The 19,677-nt window shown below is 37.0% G+C and overlaps 1 protein-coding gene across 3 annotated transcripts in view; it reads left to right on the forward strand.

The window, feature by feature from the left end:
- The window catches only part of LOC145664935 (uncharacterized), a 198,332-nt gene that overhangs the window by 133,451 nt on the left and 45,204 nt on the right, over nucleotides 1-19,677 (forward strand). For all 3 annotated transcript variants that reach the window (XM_081732050.1, XM_081732048.1, XM_081732047.1), the window contains one exon: nucleotides 16,189-16,397. In XM_081732050.1, the coding sequence (XP_081588176.1) occupies nucleotides 16,189-16,397 (209 nt within the window). The remainder of the gene's footprint in view (nucleotides 1-16,188; nucleotides 16,398-19,677) is intronic.

Raw genomic sequence — 19,677 nt, forward strand, 5'->3', positions numbered from 1 at the left:
GGCTCGACAAAAAGAAGTGTTTATTGCGGTATACCATCGTGATGGCTACTACCAAGATCCTGAGACATTAGAGGAGTACGTCTATGAGCATGCCGGCTGTTTTTATCACGACTGTAAAGTGTTTATTACTATAGGCTGTAATCAGCCCATCTACGGCAATCCAGAAGGCACCATGGAATTCAGTTATGAACGAAAGCAACGAAAAAATCCAAGACTGCGTGAATTGGGGTACATTGTACATGAAATGTGTGAGTGAGAATTTAAACAGTTCTTGAAACAAAATCCAGCAATGGCGACGTATCTCAAGAACCATCCGTACATGAACCGCAGACCCTTCAATCCAAGAGATAGCTTTTTTGGAGGAAGGACCAATTGTGTCAAATCGTACCATCAAGTCGATGAAACAGCAGGAGAAAAAAAATATTTCGATATTGTTTCGCTTTATCCCTTCATAAAGTGTATTAAATACTCTGTAGGACATTTTAGAATTTATCTACAGGGTGATGAAAATACACCACCAATAAATAGTCAATGGTCTGATCAAAATGACGATATTGCCAAGTCGCCATCTTTATCATGGTCTCCTCCCTTGTCGATGCAACAAGAAACTACTGTTTCCACTGTGTGCTGCTTGTGCCGAAGAAATGAACCCAGACCCTACAGCAACGTGTACGCACAACGATCAGGAGCGATGCCTCACTGGAACATGGGTATCATACGTAATACAAAAGGCAATAGAATTCGGATATTAACCGGTGGTCATCTTTGAAATTTGGGATTATGACATTGAAATATATATGACCCCATCACGAAAACAGGCGGCCTGTTCACGGAATGCATCAACACGTTTTTGAAATCGAGAATTGAAGCTTCTGGATGCCGAGTTCATGTGTCACCGAAGAAGACAAAACGAAATTTATACAAACCGTCCTGGAGCGTAAAAGTATTGCATTGGATCCGACCAAAATTGAAAATAATCCTGCACGAAGAAGTTTATCTAAGCTTTGTGTTAATTCATTATGGGGCAAGCTTTCAGAGCGTACAAACTTTAGCCAGACCACAATTATTGATCGGCCGGAAGAATTTTATGAAAAACTCACTTCCCCCGACATTGAACTTCATCAAATTGTACCCATGAATGATACCATGTTGTATGCGTTCTGGGAGTACAATAAGCATGTGCCTGTTCAAAACCGAAACACCAATGTCATTTTCGGAGCATTTACAACATATCAGGCACATCTGGAACTGTACAAGTACCTGGAAATGTTGCAGGAACGTGTTTTATATTTCGACACGGATTCTGTGATATTTATAGAAAAGCCGGGGAGCTAACCATTGAACCTTCCACGTACTTGAGGTGCTTATCGGATGAGATGCAGTCTTATTGACAACGAGCGTACATCAAGATATTTGTTAGTGGAGGGCCGAAAAATTACAGTTTACAAATATACAATCCAGACACCAACGTCACCAGTTACATATGTAAAATTAGAGGATTTACCTTAAACTATGATGCAGGACAGCAATTAAATTTCAACACGCTAAAAGAAATGATTACGAATCAAAGCCGTGGACAAGTCACCATTACCATCCCCCATAAAATATGCAGAACCAAAGACCATACCATCGTCACTCGCAAAGAAGAAAAATGTACAGCATCCAGTACACAAAACGTCCATTTAAAGAACTCAATTCCTATAATACGGTTCCGTACGGGTACGTTAAAAAACCAGAAGTTGGAACTGGAAAAAGAAGTTGAAGAAAAAACTGTAAATGCCCAATGAGGCCACCATTATAACAGTCTTTGTTTCTTTTCCTTTCCTCCTTGACCATAAAGCAGTAACACCGAGAAAAAATCCCAGAAGAGTTCATAAACCACCAACACCATCAGTGGAAGAAATGCAGTCATCTCGTAGCCGAGGAGAAAGATGGAACTAAACAGAGAGTGTCACACATCCATCTTTTACGAGTAAGTTTTATTTCTCTTATCAATATTTACTCGTTTTTATTGTTTCTGGAAAATAAAAAAAATGATAAAGTAATCTATTGTTCCTTCTTTTTCTTTACAGGATACGTCTACAAGATTCGAAGATGATGACACGTCCAAAATATTCATTAACTAGATTCTGTATTTATTGTGTTAATAAAATTGTATGAGAAAAGCACATACCTTTCGTTAAAATACAACAAGTTGAAAAAAATGTTTTATTATTTCTTGAAACCTTGAACACTTGTTTTCAAATAATGGTAATCTTGAAAATTGAAGGTGGAAAATATGTCCAAGATTCGGTTTAAATGATTAGTTTGAAAATATTTTATTTTGTTCGAAAAATTGATTTGAAAATGTAGTTTTTGAAATTTGATTTTTAATTTTTACTTCGAAAATTTTAAAAGTTTAGTTCGAGAAAAAGTTTGATTTGAAAATTTTTAGATGTGATTTACATCTTTAGTTTGAAACTTGTTTTTAAAAAATTGCTTTAGTTCGATTTTTTTTTATTTTAGGGGGGTACGAAAAATTTTTGTTTTGAAATTTTTTGTTTCAAACTCTTTTTGGTTCGAAAATATTTTGGTTTAAAATGTCTTAGTTCGAAAAAATTTTGATTTGAAAATTTAGTTCGAAATTTTTTTGGATTTTTTGGTTTAAATATTTTGTTAGAAAAAATTTTGTTTCAATTTTTAGTTCGAAAATTTTTTGAAATTTTTTAGTTTCAAAATTTTTAGTTCGAAAATTTTTTGTCTGAAACTTTTTGTTTGAAATTTTTTTTTTCAATTTGTTTGCTTCGAAATTATTTTGATTCAATTTTTCTTTAGTTCGAAAAAATTTTGTTTTGAAATTTTTTTAGTTCGAAAAATTTTGTTTGAAAATTCTTGCACTCTGCGGAACCGTTTCGAAAAGAATAGGATCAGTTTAGGTAAGAAAAAATCTTTCAACACTGTTTCCATTAATGAAGCGCTTACTGACCAACAAAACGATGAGCGTTTAAAAATCGCTTAAACTCACAACAATGTGTTATAAGAGTTGTAACAATGAAATCTACAAGCGACAAGGATAGACCCCTCTTTCACCATTGTTAAAATAAATGTATCCTTTCAGAGACATAGGCTACTAATTCAAGGACATGATCTCCATACTGATAAAGATAAAAATTCAACTATAGTGCTGGTTAGGCTTATAGGCTTACAATGGACAATAACTAAATTATATATCTCTAATTACAATTCAATCTTTGATCATATCACACTTTATTATTACCAATAACACTTCTACAATCACTAAACTCTCTCTTAAATTGAGGATCACTTATTCCATCATCTTATCATAAATTGCTCAACTCCTAACACCTTAACTTATTAGCCATTACAGTTTGAATTATCCATAAACAACATGCTAACATAGTTCTTCTTCTTTTAAACATCACATACTTGGCGTTAAAAACTTGTGTTTCTCGTTGCCAACCATTTCATTTCCCTACAACATTCTCCTCCTTTCTTTTTTTCTTTTTTTTCTCTCTCCTTCCTTCACTTATCAAGCCTTCACCAAGAATCCTTCTTCTTTTTACATTTTTTACGTTTGTTCCGTAGCGCTGAATGTCCGAGATCTCTTCGGTTGTGTACTTCGCCGCAATTTCTTGTTTCTTTTGACGGTGGAAGCAGTTTGATCGTAGTGCCACATTTCTGAGTTGGTTTCACCTCTTTTGATTTTAATCTTTCTTCCCGATTAGCCAGGTTTAACTTCCTTTCATCATGATCCTTCCGAGCATTATCTTCTGTCTGTAATTGCCGTAGTTGAGGTTGTACAGAAGTTTCTTCATTCAGTTTGTTTACAGTAGCATTGGTCTCATCATTTTCTTTTGATTCTATAGATTGAGCACTTCCCTGTTGTTGTTGTTGGTTGTGTTTTTGTATTCGTACGTATGTCGGTGGAATTCGTTTTGGTTTCTTTTGCACTTCAATTGGTGTGTTAAATTGGAGTGAGTGGATTCCAATAACTCTCTTCTCAGAAATTGCTTTTGTTTCAACCTGCTCTTTCGCCTTGCTCAGATTATTCTTTACATGAAATTGTGCTTCTGTACAGGATGGAGCATTCTTACAAACTTTCGATGGTAAGTTTGGAACTTGATGTGCTTTCTGAATGAATAAACATACATACGCAAAATGTCCCGGCTGGCGACATTTGAAGCATAATTTATTTCTTGCAGGACACGCATCATCAGCATGGCTTAATAAGCAAAATTTACAACGCTGAGCTGATATGTATGATTTTTGATAACACCTAAAGCATTCATATAGTTGTGCCTTCTGATTCATGATTATTCTCTTAAGGTAACATACATCTCGAACCAAATATCGAATTAACAGATCACGTTTCTTAAGCTCTGACAACCAACAATTTTCCACATAACTCGGTGGTCGTTCAGTTTTAAAATTTCCTTCTTCCGAATTGCACTGCATTTTCACTTGCCTTTGTAGGTTCCAATTACCTCGTCGCCAAATTGATAAAGATAAAAATTCAACTATAGTGCTGGTTAGGCTTATAGGCTTACAATGGACAATAACTAAATTATATATCTCTAATTACAATTCAATCTTTGATCATATCACACTTTATTATTACCAATAACACTTCTACAATCACTAAACTCTCTCTTAAATTGAGGATCACTTATTCCATCATCTTATCATAAATTGCTCAACTCCTAACACCTTAACTTATTAGCCATTACAGTTTGAATTATCCATAAACAACATGCTAACATAGTTCTTCTTCTTTTAAACATCACATACTTGGCGTTAAAAACTTGTGTTTCTCGTTGCCAACCATTTCATTTCCCTACACATACATAAACATATAAGGTGGGCTGTCTCTCTATCAAGGTAAGAAAACTGATAAGGAAGCCGGTAATCATCTTATCTGTCAAAGAGAACGATAATATTTAATGTAAACTTCAGTACAATATCATGATACCAAAAAGGGTTATTTAAGGAGGGGGTTGAACCCTCCATGCGAATTTTAAGAAACCAAAACGGATAACAATAAAAAGGGAACAAAATTCTAAAATCCCGCCCTAGGGTGGATCGACTGATCTCATGGCGTCATATCAAATAAGCTAAAAAAAATTGAATTTTCGTCATGGGCTAGGGGCTAAGATCATGTGACTTCTATTAACCAATCAAAACTGAGGTACCAAAACATTCATCTTACACATAAAATGAAACGAATTTCAAAAATTCAGAGTGCGGGATTTCCCCACGTTATACCATGTAATCTGTTCACCGTGTGGTGGGTCTAAAATAATTTGACTTCTATCCTTCAATCAGAATCGAGGTACCAAAGTACACATCAAAGAGGATACCCGAATTTCAAAAATCCCAGAGCCTAAGATCACGTGACATCTGTCAACCAATCAGGTTGAGGTATCAAAACACTCATCTTACCCGTAAAACGGAACGAATTTCAAAAATCCCGGTCATAAAAGAGAATGAGGAATTTCTCCGCGGGGTGACTCATGACGTCATACCACGTGACGTGGAAATTTGAATTTTCCGCGTGAGCGGGGCCTAAAGTCACGTGACCTCTATCAGCCAATCAGAATCGAGAAAATTTTTACTGACTCGACTAGATATACGCCGACCACTACTACTATTGTGCATTCTCGTATTATAATTTATATGTAAATAATACATATGCATTTCGGTAGGCATCTGAGTAATAATTCCTGTTTATTATTTTCGGTGGATGAGTCGTAAACACGGCTAGTAGTACTGGTAATAAAAATACACTGTCAAAAATGAATACATTTTACTACTCAAAAAATTGAGTAAATTTGTCTCAATTTTGAGGAGAAAATAACTCAAAGAATGAGAATGAGGAAATTTAGTTGCATATTTGAGTCAGAGACTGATTCTCAAAAAGGAGTAAGAATGTATTCTAAAAAAAAAAAAATGTTTTATGACCTATATAAAACATTGAATATCATGAGATATAAAAAAAACAGTTTGCAAATGCAATATTATGGAAAACAAGTACGAACGAGCAAACATAAGAGAACAAAGTTCTTTATAATCCTGAACTATATGTTATTATTCTGTCTGATGGAGGAACTACTTAGCGGATGGATATAGATAAAGTTAGAAGGCAACATGGTCGAAATGCAAAATATCTGTGTTTATTTATCAATAATCTGTATGAAAAAAGAAGATAGAGGAGTTACTGACATCATATAGAATTTCACAGGTAATTACTGCTAGCAACATGAATTTAATATGTAGTTTTAAGTGTGAATGCAACATTGCTTGTGTGCGATCATTGTAATCGATTGACAGTTAATGACGACAATGCATTATTTTCCTTCGAAAATCATGAGTAATGCTTCTAGGTTCCCAGATAGAATGCCCAGGAGCCTCACTCTATGCTTCTAGGCATTCTATATCTTAGACAAATTTGTCGTGTTAATGACATGCGACTTTCCAATATATTCAGTAAATTGTGTACTTTTTTTGGTGAATTGGGGAACTGTTGGAAAAATACAGTTCTTTTAATAATTCCCTTCTTATTGTTACCTAAAAGATTTGTGTTACCTAAAAGAGCGACATGAAAATAACTCACTTGCAGGCCCGTATCCACGGGGGTCTAGGGGGTCGGGCTCCTCCTAAATTTTTACTGTCCCCCTAAAATTTTCACGGTAAGCTTGCAAATGAACTATAATATGGTTGGCTTCCCCCCTACATTTTTGGGCTAACTACCAGCCTCCTCACTTGCACAGATAAAATTTAAAGGGACCACCGGAAGTATTAGTTGAAAAATTGCAATTCTTTTACGATTGACATATAAATACGGCTTCCGAATACATTCTCAGGTTGGGTTAGAGTTGTTTTTTTTTTTTAAAAAAAAAAAAAAAGCAGAGCATGCACTAAATAAGAAGCTCCAGTACTACATACAGATTAACTTCAGAAGGGCTCAACGTAAATACAGTGTGGACGTATGGCATAAAAATACGAACGAACTTGTGCTAGGTGGCCATAAAATCATGAATGCTATCTAATCGAGTAAGCGCAATACGGGAGCCGAGCAGTAGCGAAGGGGTGCGTCCGTAGGGAGCAGGCGCTTCAGCGATGGGAATATACGTAAAAACAAGAAAAGTGGAAGACCACACTTACACATACAATCCTTTCACTATCATTCAAAATTCATTTCAATATGCTGTGCACTGACAGTAAATACTTATATTCACACTCTCATTCCTTCATAAAAGAATGTTTCACGTCGCAGTTTACTACAAGTTTTCTATTTGGTAGAACCGGCTGCTCGAGTGAACCCAAAACACAAATCAACCTGTGCTATGTGACAACTTAAAAGCAGGAATGCTATCTAAGTCAGTGCAGGACTAACCTGGTGGCAGTGTTCGTAGGTTTCTCTAAGAAAATTTCCCTCGACTGACACAGACTTTTCCCTTTTCTTATCAAATTTTCCCTAGTTTGTTGAGTGTCCAATACCTATGACAGAAGTTATGTAATAAGGTTAATTTAGCTATATTAAAGAAACTACCACCAGTGGCGTCATTTAGGGGGGGCAGGGAGGGGCAATTGGTCCCCCTGAGATTGAGATTTATATAATTTTATGAATAGAATAGTAGTAAGTAAGTGGAAAACACAAAATTTTACTTAAATCAAGGGGTCTTGCCCTCCGGCAAGCAAAATCTGAAATGACGCTCCTGCTACCAACCACATTTGTTTTATTCATTTGCTTTTTGCTTCTATCTTTTCCGTTTACTTTTTTTTCACAAAAGTATACACTCAGCCATAGCAATGAAATATAGTGAAATGTTTCAGTTTAACGTCCCATGATTATGCCTTTAGGTTAAGGGAGACCATCATTAAAGAAAGTGAATGACGTTAGAATGAGAAAGTGGGAGGAAACGGGAGTACATCGAGAAAATCCACGAACGCAATGTTGTTTATCATAAGCGTGCTTGGCTGAAAATCGTACCAAGGAAACCATACACCTGAGGTAAGCGCTCCACCACTAAGCCACCGTGCAAAGGGTGCAAATTGTGCTACTCTCAGTACACACAAACTATTGCAATTGTATTGGTTTATTTCTGAATAACAGAGAAAATATAAGTATTGATATTCGTTATTCAGTCAGCTAGATAATTCCCGTGGAGTTTATACGTTTTATCGAAAAATTTCCTTTTTCCCTTTTTGCTAAATTTACCTATGAAATTTCCCTAGATTTGGGAACTTTCCCTCAAACTACGAACACTGCTGGTGGCTGTTTCAGCTGAATTATTGTTTAACAAGGGTGTTAGTTTCGTTACTCATTGGGAAGTGTGGGAGCCTGAAAAGTGAAGGCAGGCGAGTTGCACAGAAGGTTAGTTTTTTTTCGAGTTTCATTTTAATTCCTTCATTGTAATAAAACAATGCTCTCGTTAAAAAAAACTGTGCCACTTTCTGTTTTCATATCGTACATTGCTGGTTTAACTGTAAGAATTGTAATTCATACATCAAGAAAATCCAAAGAGAATTAATTCCTACGGAAAAGCATCGTATAAAATTTTCAGATACAAATTCTAATTTACTTCATGTGGACTTCGTTGAAAACTGGACTGTTATTCTACAAAGTGAAATTCAGTTATCACCGGAATATGAAACAACTGACAGTTTTGTTGCAATACGTAAGGGACGACAAAACACACGATTTGGCTCATGTACTCATACCCATAGACAAGATTCTAAACATACTCGAAGAAAAGCGAAAATATAGCTTACAGAAAAAGGTTCGAATACGTGAAAATAAGTGTCTACAATTTCCCAAACCGTATCAAGTGATTTCTAATGGTGCTGCATCCCACTTTAAAAATCACTTTCAGATGATCGAGATGCAGATAGGTCCGATAAAGCAGTGTTTTTCCAGTGAAACCGGCCATGCCAGGGTCTTTTAAATTTTATATTCAGGTTTAAAATATATATATTTAATTAGTTTAGTTATTTTTTATACATTAGATTTCAAGCTAATCATTCTCATATTATTTTATTTATTTAAAATTTCATTAAGTTTAGTGGCATAACAGAAACTGCTTTTTTTGTATATTTGTTGGAAAGTTCTGTATGATTTTTGAAACTTAAGGGAGATAGAGGTTAGTGACCTCTACAGTACAAAATATTGCCAACCTATAGTATCTAAAAAATACTATAAACAAGATTCTTTTAATGTGTTATAACTATTATAGAAATATATAGTAAGAATAAGGAAAGAAATTGTAAGGATGGACAAAACGAAATTGACGACAGAAAGTTGCTGAGCAATCTTTTGTTTAACTCTACAAACCTACATACGAATTTTCAAATACAATACGTAAGAAATTGTTTCACTGATCGCGATATTCACAATTTTAATGGAACCGCTACCTCTCCAGTGGGGGTGGTTCAACGGTTCTGGCTGCCCAGTCAGAGAACCTTCATCAATTCAATTTTCATATTGTTCCAGGGTTACCAGAAGGTACTGGTATATGAAATATATTTTTGAATATAAATTCCAACCTATAACAATTCTTGGACAGATCCGATATAGTTATATTAGTATACAGAATTGCGATCCTTACCCGTATATTCTTGAGAGAATAGCTATTTTGGCAGTTTGCTATTCTTTGTTTAATTTTAAACTCAGTATGTTGATTCTGGCACTCCCAGCATGCCTTGGAGTGTGATGAAGGGTAGCAGAAGACAATTGTCTACCACCAACAAGTTATTTTGTATTTTTTTCTGTTTTTTTTACAATGACAACTCCACCCAAGTGTATAAATGTAAAATAGGATATTTAAATATTGGTTTTCAACCTTTGTTACATGTCAATTGTAATTCGTTAATCGGTAATATCATTAATTATAAATGTAAACAGAAAAGGATATCGGTCACTGAAAGAGGTTGTTTACATTCGAAAAAGAAACAGTAACCGCTAGAGGGATACACCCTCTCTCGCAATGCGTTTGCACACGGCAACGATAATATCGGTGGAAGCACCGATAATATCGGCAGTGAAATCGACTTCAATGTACTCAAATCGTAGCTTGCACACACCACCGATATTATCGGCCGATCCCCCGACACGCAGATGCTGTCGGCCAAGCCCCCGATAATGTCGGCGGTATCGCCGACACCGATTTTGTCGGGGGCAATGTTTTCTTATGATTGGATGCACACGCCACCGATAGGAGGCTTCGCTCTAAATAGCTATTACCAAATAGAATATAGGAAATTTGGATAACCAATTTATTGATTATTTTCCACTCCTTTTTTTTTATTTTTGTTCTTTCTCTCTCTCTCTCTCTCTCTCACACACACACACACACACTCTTTGATGGTATATTTTTTAATCTATTAATGGATTTAAATTTTGATACATTCTGGAAAATTATTTAAGTGTAATTTTCGAATTTTGATACACTGTGACACATAAGCATATGGAAAAAATCCTGATTATTATTACTTTCTTTTATTTTCATCAGAATTGTGTGCAGATCACTTTTCCTGGTTCCACTCAATAAGCAATGATTGAATAGAATATTTGTTGACAAGTCAAAGTAGAATTATTATTATTTTGAAACGAAACCAGTACAATCAAACACTCTTTCCAAAGCTCCAAGGACAAGTTACTCATTTGGCATTTTCTTGATTGTGATCTCAACAATAGGGATGTGGCTTCATGCTTCACTTGTTGCAGATTTTTTCCCTCATTTCCAAAACTATCCCAAATCCTCCCTTTTTAAAAATAATTTGTGTAATGGCAATTGAAAACAAAGACCAAAGCTATGTATCCAAGTTTTCCCTTTCCCCTTTGTACCGGGATCGACCCCCCTGAGTTCTGCAGTTTAGCTACAGTGACTGAATGAAAAGGTTGTGTATTATTGCATTTGTATCTTTTAGTTTTGCTTAGATTTTTAGAGATGGCAGGAATTTTTCCATTCGATATTTTAACCCTTATTGAACTTGTGGAATGTAGACCTTGCATATGGGATAAGATAACAGACTCTTTCAAGGACAGAATTGAAAAGCAAAAAGCATGGCGAAAAGTTTATGCAAGTCTTATCCAGGATTTTGAGTTCATGGACAAAAAGAAACGAGAAACGACAGGTATGTATGCAACAGCGCAAATCTGTCTTCAACATTGGGGGGCGGGTAAGATCGTTCCCATATTTTATATATATAGAGAGAGAGATGTTCAAACTATTCCTGCAGTCGAGAAACAATGCTGTGAAGGATCAGGGGAGCAGAGTTGTCTTCAACATTGGAAGGCGGGCAGATTTGAGGCTTATTCTGAGTGGACATTAATTTCATCTCACTTTCCTTTCTGGCGATCGGACACAATCAAATTTCTCTCCCAAAAAACACATTTGAAATCGGATTATTGGGGGGGGACATGTCCCCTTCATCCCCCCGGGATTTGCGCCAGTGTATGTATGGAGCAATTTAAAACAGAGTCACTAATTCGAATCATCATTTAATCTACTATGACATTAATGTTAATTGCATGGAAAACAAAATAATATACATACAATATGTAAGTGTTTCAACAAAAATTAAAACTAATATATTTTGCAATGTACAGCAGAGTCAATTCTCATCGAAACGAAAAGAATATGTTTACAGCATCTATTTAAAACGGCACTGTTAAATCTAAACATGTTTAGGCATAGGGCTACTTTTTCTAAGTTTTGTACCGTCCTCCACACCTCTTCAGAACAATTTTTGTAGCCCTTCTTTTAAAAAATAATTTTCCAAATTATATTTTTTTTATTTGTTTTCATATATTGAGAAGATTTTTTGGGGGTGTGTCGCTTACTTCGCTCATCACCGGCAACGATATTGTCGGGGCTTCCACCGATATTGTCGGCGACGTGTGCAAGGTACGCCGACACCTTCACCGATATTATCGGGGCTTTCTCCGATTTTGTCGGTATCGTGTGCACTTAGCGTGTTTATAGGAATGTAAACTATAAATTTATTTGTAATTTGGCTCTACCGACACTAAATTATAATTTTTTTAAATTTTATTTTTGGCTAATCTAAATTTTATTAATTATTTACAACATTTACATATCATTTGCATATGGTGTACATTCCTGTGGTGAGAGGATGAGATGGGTATTGAAAGCACCTCCCACCTATCTCATGCTCTTCACATATGGCAGTAATGGGTCACCATGAACTAACTTCATGCTTCCCCCAAAATCGAGCTTCTCCAATTCAAAGTGTAGATTTAACAAGTTTGAAAAAAGGAACTTTTGCTACATACATACGTATGATAAACAGTGATGCGTAGCAGAAATATTATGAATAAATCATGAATTACGTGAAGTTGAAGTGCTGTTTAGGCTTCTACATGGACCTTCAGCAGGGTACAGGTTCCAGAAGAGCATAAGAAGTCAAAATAAGTATTGTAACTATCGACAATGTGCTACGCAGGAGCGGATCCAAGACGGACTTCTGGGGGCGGGGTTGTAATACTGCTACTTACAGCTACTTTAAGAGCTCCAAACACTGGGATGAGTTTTATTTATACATAAAATAAGAAAGTTTCTTCTTCTGGGTTGGGGGCGATCGTCCCCCTGGATACATTCCTGGACGAGTTGTGAGTGCACCAACACCTATTGGGCATCTGCACGGTTACATGCTATTAGCGAAGAAGACACGAAGCAAGCAAATGACTGGCCCATGTAAAAAAAAAAAAAAGTGAAATATTCTTTTTGAAGACCATTTTAAGTAAGTGAACTTCAAATTTGTGTGTTTCGTAATCGTAATTTCCATCTGAGATTACTTCGGTTTAAGAAAACAGAGGAGTAAGGGGGCTCATTTTACTATTTCAGAGAGCCTTTTTGAATAAAATAATAAAAAACCGTCAATCAACCTTTTATTCTTCATTTAATGAATGCGAACCACAAACATCATCAAATCATTGCACCTTTATTGTTTCCAGTGTTGCTAACTGTGACATCAAAATTAACGAAACTTCGCTAACTTCAAAAGGCTGTAGCTAATTCATGAAGCATTGGTCGATAATGGTATTTAGTGTGTTTATTACTCATGTAAGGTTCAACCATCTGACAAAATTTCAGAATTTCAAAAGACGGTGTTATCGAGAAAGTGGCACCCAAAAATGGCAATTTTTGAAAATTTTGCAATTTCTCGAATTTTTCGCGGAAAAATGGATGCACACAGAAGCGATACTTTTTTTTTCGGAAAGCGGGTAACTAGGTCTTACCAACCGTGAAAACAATTTTAAAATTCAAACCGGAAGTACTCGAAAAAAATTCGCAAACTTCGACTTTTCAGATAAACTGACGTTCATTTGGTAATTTATCTACAAAAAGATACGCATGCGCAAACCAAACTATAATAAAATATATTTATATACCTATATACTGTACATACCACAAGAAGAATTATAACTCTACCTGTCTCCATAGCTGAGTGGTGGGGCTCCGAATTTGACCATTTTCCATGTCTTCTACAATTCATAAATTGTACTCCCCTTCTTTGATGGCCCATTACTTGGCGGAAACATTTTTTTCGACAAAACAAAAAATATGAGTCTCTTAAAAACATGTCTAGTTGCTATAAAAAAGAAAGGTTCAACAATATCTGAGATGGTGATGGTACTCCCATGCGCAATAAAAATTGCACGTATACTGTAACTCACGATTTTTCGTATTTATTCCATTTTCCTTACGTTTATGGGTAAAATTCAGTTATTAGTATGTGGAGATAATAGAAAGCAATCCATCTCAGGAGATATTTCCAAAAAACTATTTACAGGGGGAGAAAGTGCATATCCGAAAAAATTAAAATGGGAAATTTCAAAACATATGGAAGACATCCAGTTCTACTGAGGAGGATTTTCCCCTCATCTTCCCTGATAATTTGCACACCGAAGACAATGTTAAACATTCAAAAACTAAAAGTAACTTTAGAACCAATCTCTTAATGAGATGACAGCTTGTTTTCGGGATGCCAACTTCTTGAATCTTAGTTGAATCCTCTAGAGTGCGAGAATCAGAGCTGATTCTGGATACAAGCAAATTTTGTGCTTCGTTTTTATTGATGTTAATGCAGAGAAACCCTGTTCACAGAAATATGTTGATGCAAATGGAAGAAGTTGTAGAATAGCACTGTCACTATATTTTATTGTACTCTTTACGTATCCTCAGAAACAACGCGTAACCCCGCTTCAATAGCACTGTTTTATATAAAGTTTATAATGTTTCAGCAATATTTTATTTTTAATTTACAGATACACTACATAAGTTCTCACATTTATAAGCGAGGAATACTATAATGATTTTTTTTTTTTTATCTTTTCATTTTCAGAGACAAGTTTTGTTTAGTTTCCTGTCTATAAAATATTCCAGTATTTTAGAAATTTTTACTTTCACAATCGAAATTATAATGGTTCCTCATACAATAAGGAAATTAACCAGAAGATATAATATTTTCCAAGAAGCAATATTTTGTGTAGCTGTAGTATTGTTGCTGTTTCTACAAAGACGATTTATCAAAATTGTTTTTGTGATTTGTATGTATTCATAATCTAACTTCGATATATTTTTAAGCGATAAAAATATTGAAATTAAATTTGTATCCACGTAATACTTATTTCCAATTAATAACAGAAAAGAATAGTTCAACTTACCTTCAGTGTTTTGTTAGATTATATTTTAGTATCTTTTGTAGCCAGAATTCCATTCTAATACGGTTCTAACTTTAAAGGAGTTGTGCACATATATTTGCTGCTACAAAAATTTCCTATTCTGATACAAGAAATATAAGTACTCAATGATCTTACCTGTAAACTAGTAACTAGTTTTCATTTTAAAAGCATAACGTAGTAAAATATTAGAAAATTTCAGTTTTCTCAACCTTTTTGTTTTTTTCTGAAGCTCGGTAAGAAAAACGTAAAAACTTTTTTTAAACACATAATGTCCTTTTTTTTCCCAAGACTTCACATAGCCACGGGTGCCCACAAAGAGGGACTATGACGCAAACTGCGTCATTGAAATATTTGGGGGGTTAAAATCTATATAAATATGCTTGAGGTGTAAAAATTAATCGAAAAGATTTTTTTTTATGGAAGAACACCTATGGATAGACAATTGGGGGTGCGTCATGGACATAAGGGGGGTGGGCACCACTGACATAACTAGTCAGGACTAGTTTCGGCAGAGTTTATTGTGACAACTGTTTTGTGTGATCTTCGTTTTTGCAATGGCTGATTTACGTGAAGAGCATGTGGCGGTAAAATTCTGCTTTTTGCTCGGAAAAAGTGGAACAGAAATTCCTGACATGCTAAAAACGGCGTAAAGGACGATGTTATGGGAAAAACTCAAGTGTGAGTGGATTTCCCGTTTCAAAAATGGTGAAATGTCAATTGGTGTCAAACCTTGATCTCGTCGGCCTTTCATGGCCCGAACACATGAAAATGTTGGAAAAAATTAATGCAATCATCAACGGAGATCGACGACGGACCATTAAAGAAACTAGAGATGTCGAAAGTGATTTGGAGTTCAGTGCAGCGAATTTTGACAGGGGATTTGGGAATGAAAAGGGTGGCTGCCAAATTCGTGCCACGACTGCTGACTGCTGAACAAAAACAAGGCCGCGTGAAAGCATGCTGTCCTTTGAAAGAAGAGTCCCTAGATGATCCAATCTTTTTCTTTTGTTTCCTAGAATGAAGAGAGACATGAAAGGAAAGCATTTCGCTGATGTTGCTGAGGTGAAGAAAAAAAGTGACGGAGGCGCTGTCAGTCATCACAAAAGATTAGTTTAAACAATGTTTTGAAAAAATGGAATAAAAGATTAGACAAATGTATTAATGCAGTACTAAGAATATGAATAAATAAGTTTAAGAAAATAAGTTCGGTTTCTTTTTGGATACCTCCTCGTATAGTGTTTGTTACTATGAATTATATAACGCTAAACAGTGTATAAGATCTAAGACTTTAGTGAATTAGTATTGCCCACGGGACTCAAGAAATTTCTCGTCTTGTCTAAAATTTGAAAAAGAACTTCCCGTCTCTACTCGTGCCTCGTTTTCGAGATGAGAATCGATATGACGCGGGATATTTCTCAACTCGTGGGCAACACCAATGGAAAGGTAATATTATTTATTTACTTATTTATTTATTTGTCTAGATCTTCGGCTTTCTACTCGTCGCTGCCTTATACGAATCTTCGGCCGCATATTCTTATTTTGACATGATGCCTGAAATCCCTGACGTCCCTGCTGGAATGGAAGCAGCGGTGAAGGAAGTTAAAAAAGAAAGAAACCAATGCCTTGCTTCAGGACTTCTTGCTATAGTTATAATTATCATCCTGATTGCGGATGGAGTTCTCAGCTTCAGGTAATATATTATAAACAATAATATGGATATTTTAATTTTTTTTTTTTGTAACCAAGAAAGTTCTGTCGCTTTTTGTAGAAATCTGTGTTCAATTGGCCCTCACACCGTGAGTTGAATCCGAATGAAGATAAGGCGAAGGTCAGTTGTTGGTGTGGGTATATACAACATACCACCTGGTTGTGGCAGTTCACTTATACTGTGAACTTGCGTAAGGACAGAGTGCACATGGGACCTGGACAGAGTGTCATAAGGGTGTGCATGCTGTACGAGTTCAAACGGGGGTCACACGCCGCTGCAGCGGAGCGAAAGATAGAGTGTCGTGACTATGCAGACAGTGCAGCGACAGTTTAAAAAAGTTTAAGGACGGTGACGAAACACTCAAAGACGAACCACATGCCGGAAGACCAACATATGTACAAAATTAAAAATGGAATGAAATCTTTCAGTTTTAGGTCCCACGGTTATACCTGTTAGGCTAAAGGAGACGGTGATTATGACAAATGAATGAAATGGTAGAATGAAGAAAGTGGGAGGAAACGGGAGAACCCCGAGAAAACCCACCAGAACGGTGTTTGTCCACCACAGAGTCCACACGGCGCGAGCTTAGATCGAACCAAGGACCTCAAACACCGGAGGCGAACGCTCTACCACTGAGCCACCGCGCCCCTATGTACAAAATGAAGATCTTCAGGCACTAATTCTGGCGAACAGTGGCCAGATATGTTAGGAACTGGGACTACAATTCCGTGTGAGTAGAGAAACAATTCGGCAGCACCTTCATCAACTTGTGAAGCACTACAAGTTGGGTCGATGGGTCCCACATGATTTGACTCCGGCCCAGAACGCAACGCGAGCAGACACCTGTGTTTTTCTGCTGTCTGCTCTGAGGAAGGAATCATTTCTGGACAGGGTGTTGACATGTGATGAGAAGTGGGTCCTGTACGAAGCTCCACGGCGCCGTCATCATTGGTTAGCATTCCATGAACCAGTTCCAAAACAGCCGAAACCAGCACTTCACCAGAAGAAGGGCCTCCTGTGTGTTTGTTAGACTGCTCGCGGGATCGTCCAACGGGAACTGCTACCAGCTGGTTAAAATATCAATGCAACTGTGCACTATCAGCAGTTGAGCCGTGTTCAAGAAAAACTCAAAACTCTGGAGGCAGTACTTCTGAATCGCAAAGGAGTCTTTCTGTTACAGGACAACGCTAAGCCCCACGTGGCTAGGATGACCCGGGACACCATTCTACGCCTTGAATGGGAAACACTATTGCATCCGACATACTCCACTGACATTGCACCGTCCGATTATCACCTGTTCCATTCCTTGGACAATCACCTTAGAGCACGCCAGTTTAAATCCCTAGTAGAGGTGCAAAGTGCACGTGATACCTTTTTCGTTTTGCGGCTCACCAAGTTTTACCGCGATGGAATTCATGGCCTTCCAGAACGTTGGCAGAAGGTCTTCGATGCTGATGGGGATTATTTTTGATCTTCCAGGTACGTCTTAGGTGCATATCGATGTTCGAAGGTGGTGGGTGAAAAAGCGACAGAACTCTTTTGGTTACCTTTATAGTAAGCTAAAAGGAGAAACGAACGAACGAACTAGGTCTTAACAAACTCTATGGCAGTGTCCACCACGAAAAGCACAGATTCTCCACGAAACGTACAAACGAAGAACTTCACCAACACGGCTAAAACCCCGTCAAAATTGTTGCCACTTCCAATTAATCTGCAGGTTACTTATTATTATTGTTTATTGTGCATTAGACAGGATATACCAGACTGTTGTTATGTATCTGTTACCAGATTCTCCCGACAGCTATTTGCTCAGACTGGGTCTTCAAACCTCTTTGGAGCATGTTCTGATTGCGTCACAAAACTCATTTCTGATAGATGATGTTTTATAGCTTTAATAGCCCCAAAGGATAGTTGCAACAAAAGCCAAATTCATTGAATTCCATCCTCTGCTATCCCAATCCACCCTTGTTTGTTATTAACCATTCTACTTAACCTCGGTCTACATAACAGGGGTGTTATGACACTGTGCACCCCACACGTTTTATGCATACGTGCAGTGTGTTAGCATATTTCCGATCTCTCTATTTATAAAAGTTCTAAGTGAGTGAGCGACATATCAACGCTCAGGACAAACCGCTTCAAGTAGAAACTTGGAATTTTAAAAGTGAATAGCATTTGTGACGTAAGGAAGATTTTTGAAAACTCGACGGGGTAGAGAGGTACATGGAAGTGGCAATCCTTGTAGTAAAATATCTGTATGTCCGCATCTCTGAAGGGTAGAGATATGAAACTTACTATAATTACATACTTTCAATTTAAAATAATTAAAGTCATGTTTCAACATTTTTTGATATTACCCTTACAACAGAAGAAAGAAAGGCTAATAGGTAAGGAGTTTGGGGTTGTAATGGTTAAAATAAGAGACCATATCTCAAAAGATATGAAATTTAGTATTTACACCTTTTGAAGGCTGAAATACACAGGTTGTTCAGCCTACGTTTGGCCGATTTCGTTTCTTCCCCTCCCGGGCAGAATGGATTCACCCGACCTGGCTCGTGACGTCCTGCAGTGTTGTGCAGTGGCTTCCTGGGAACGGAGTTGTTTTTTTCGCGCGGACGACGACAACGCACAACACAGGACCATTGTTGTAAGTGTTGTGTGAAATTTGTTTCCAAGTGTGTGGGTTTCCGCTCTGTGACCAAAATGCCGCCCAAACTAAGCCGGTTTTGGGAAGGCTATGTTGCGGCTCTTTTTGACGCCCAGTTTAGTGTTTCTGTCATTAGAAAACAGTGGAAGAAGAATGCTTCCAACATCAGTTTAAGTGGAATAAAAAATGCTATTAAAAAGTACAAGAGTAACGAAGCTCCACCATTTGGATCACCAACGAAGTTACCTAGAAAGCGGGAATGCATCAAGGCCACCTCCACCATACAGAGAAAACTTCGCAAAATGGCAATGCAAGAAAATCCGCCAACACAAAAGTGTGTGGCTAATCGTCTTGACGTGTCTTTGGGGACTGTGAGCCGTACGTTACACCACCTACTCAAGCTGGAAAAAGTCATGAAAGCTCGCAGCCATCTTCTCACGGATACCCACCAAAAGGAACGAAAGTGCAACGCCCGAAAGCTGTACGAACGGCATCTGGCAAAACAAAGGTGGATGTACGTCGTAACGCTCGATGAAGCATGGATTTACCTCTCCGACTGCGGCAAGCCGAGAGCCATCATGTACCGAAAGGCGCCAAGAACTTCACAAGGTGGGT

Source organism: Thermobia domestica, chromosome 11, assembly GCF_964235325.1.
Source record: "Thermobia domestica chromosome 11, izTheDome1.hap1.1, whole genome shotgun sequence".
NCBI classification, from domain to species: domain Eukaryota; kingdom Metazoa; phylum Arthropoda; class Insecta; order Zygentoma; family Lepismatidae; genus Thermobia; species Thermobia domestica.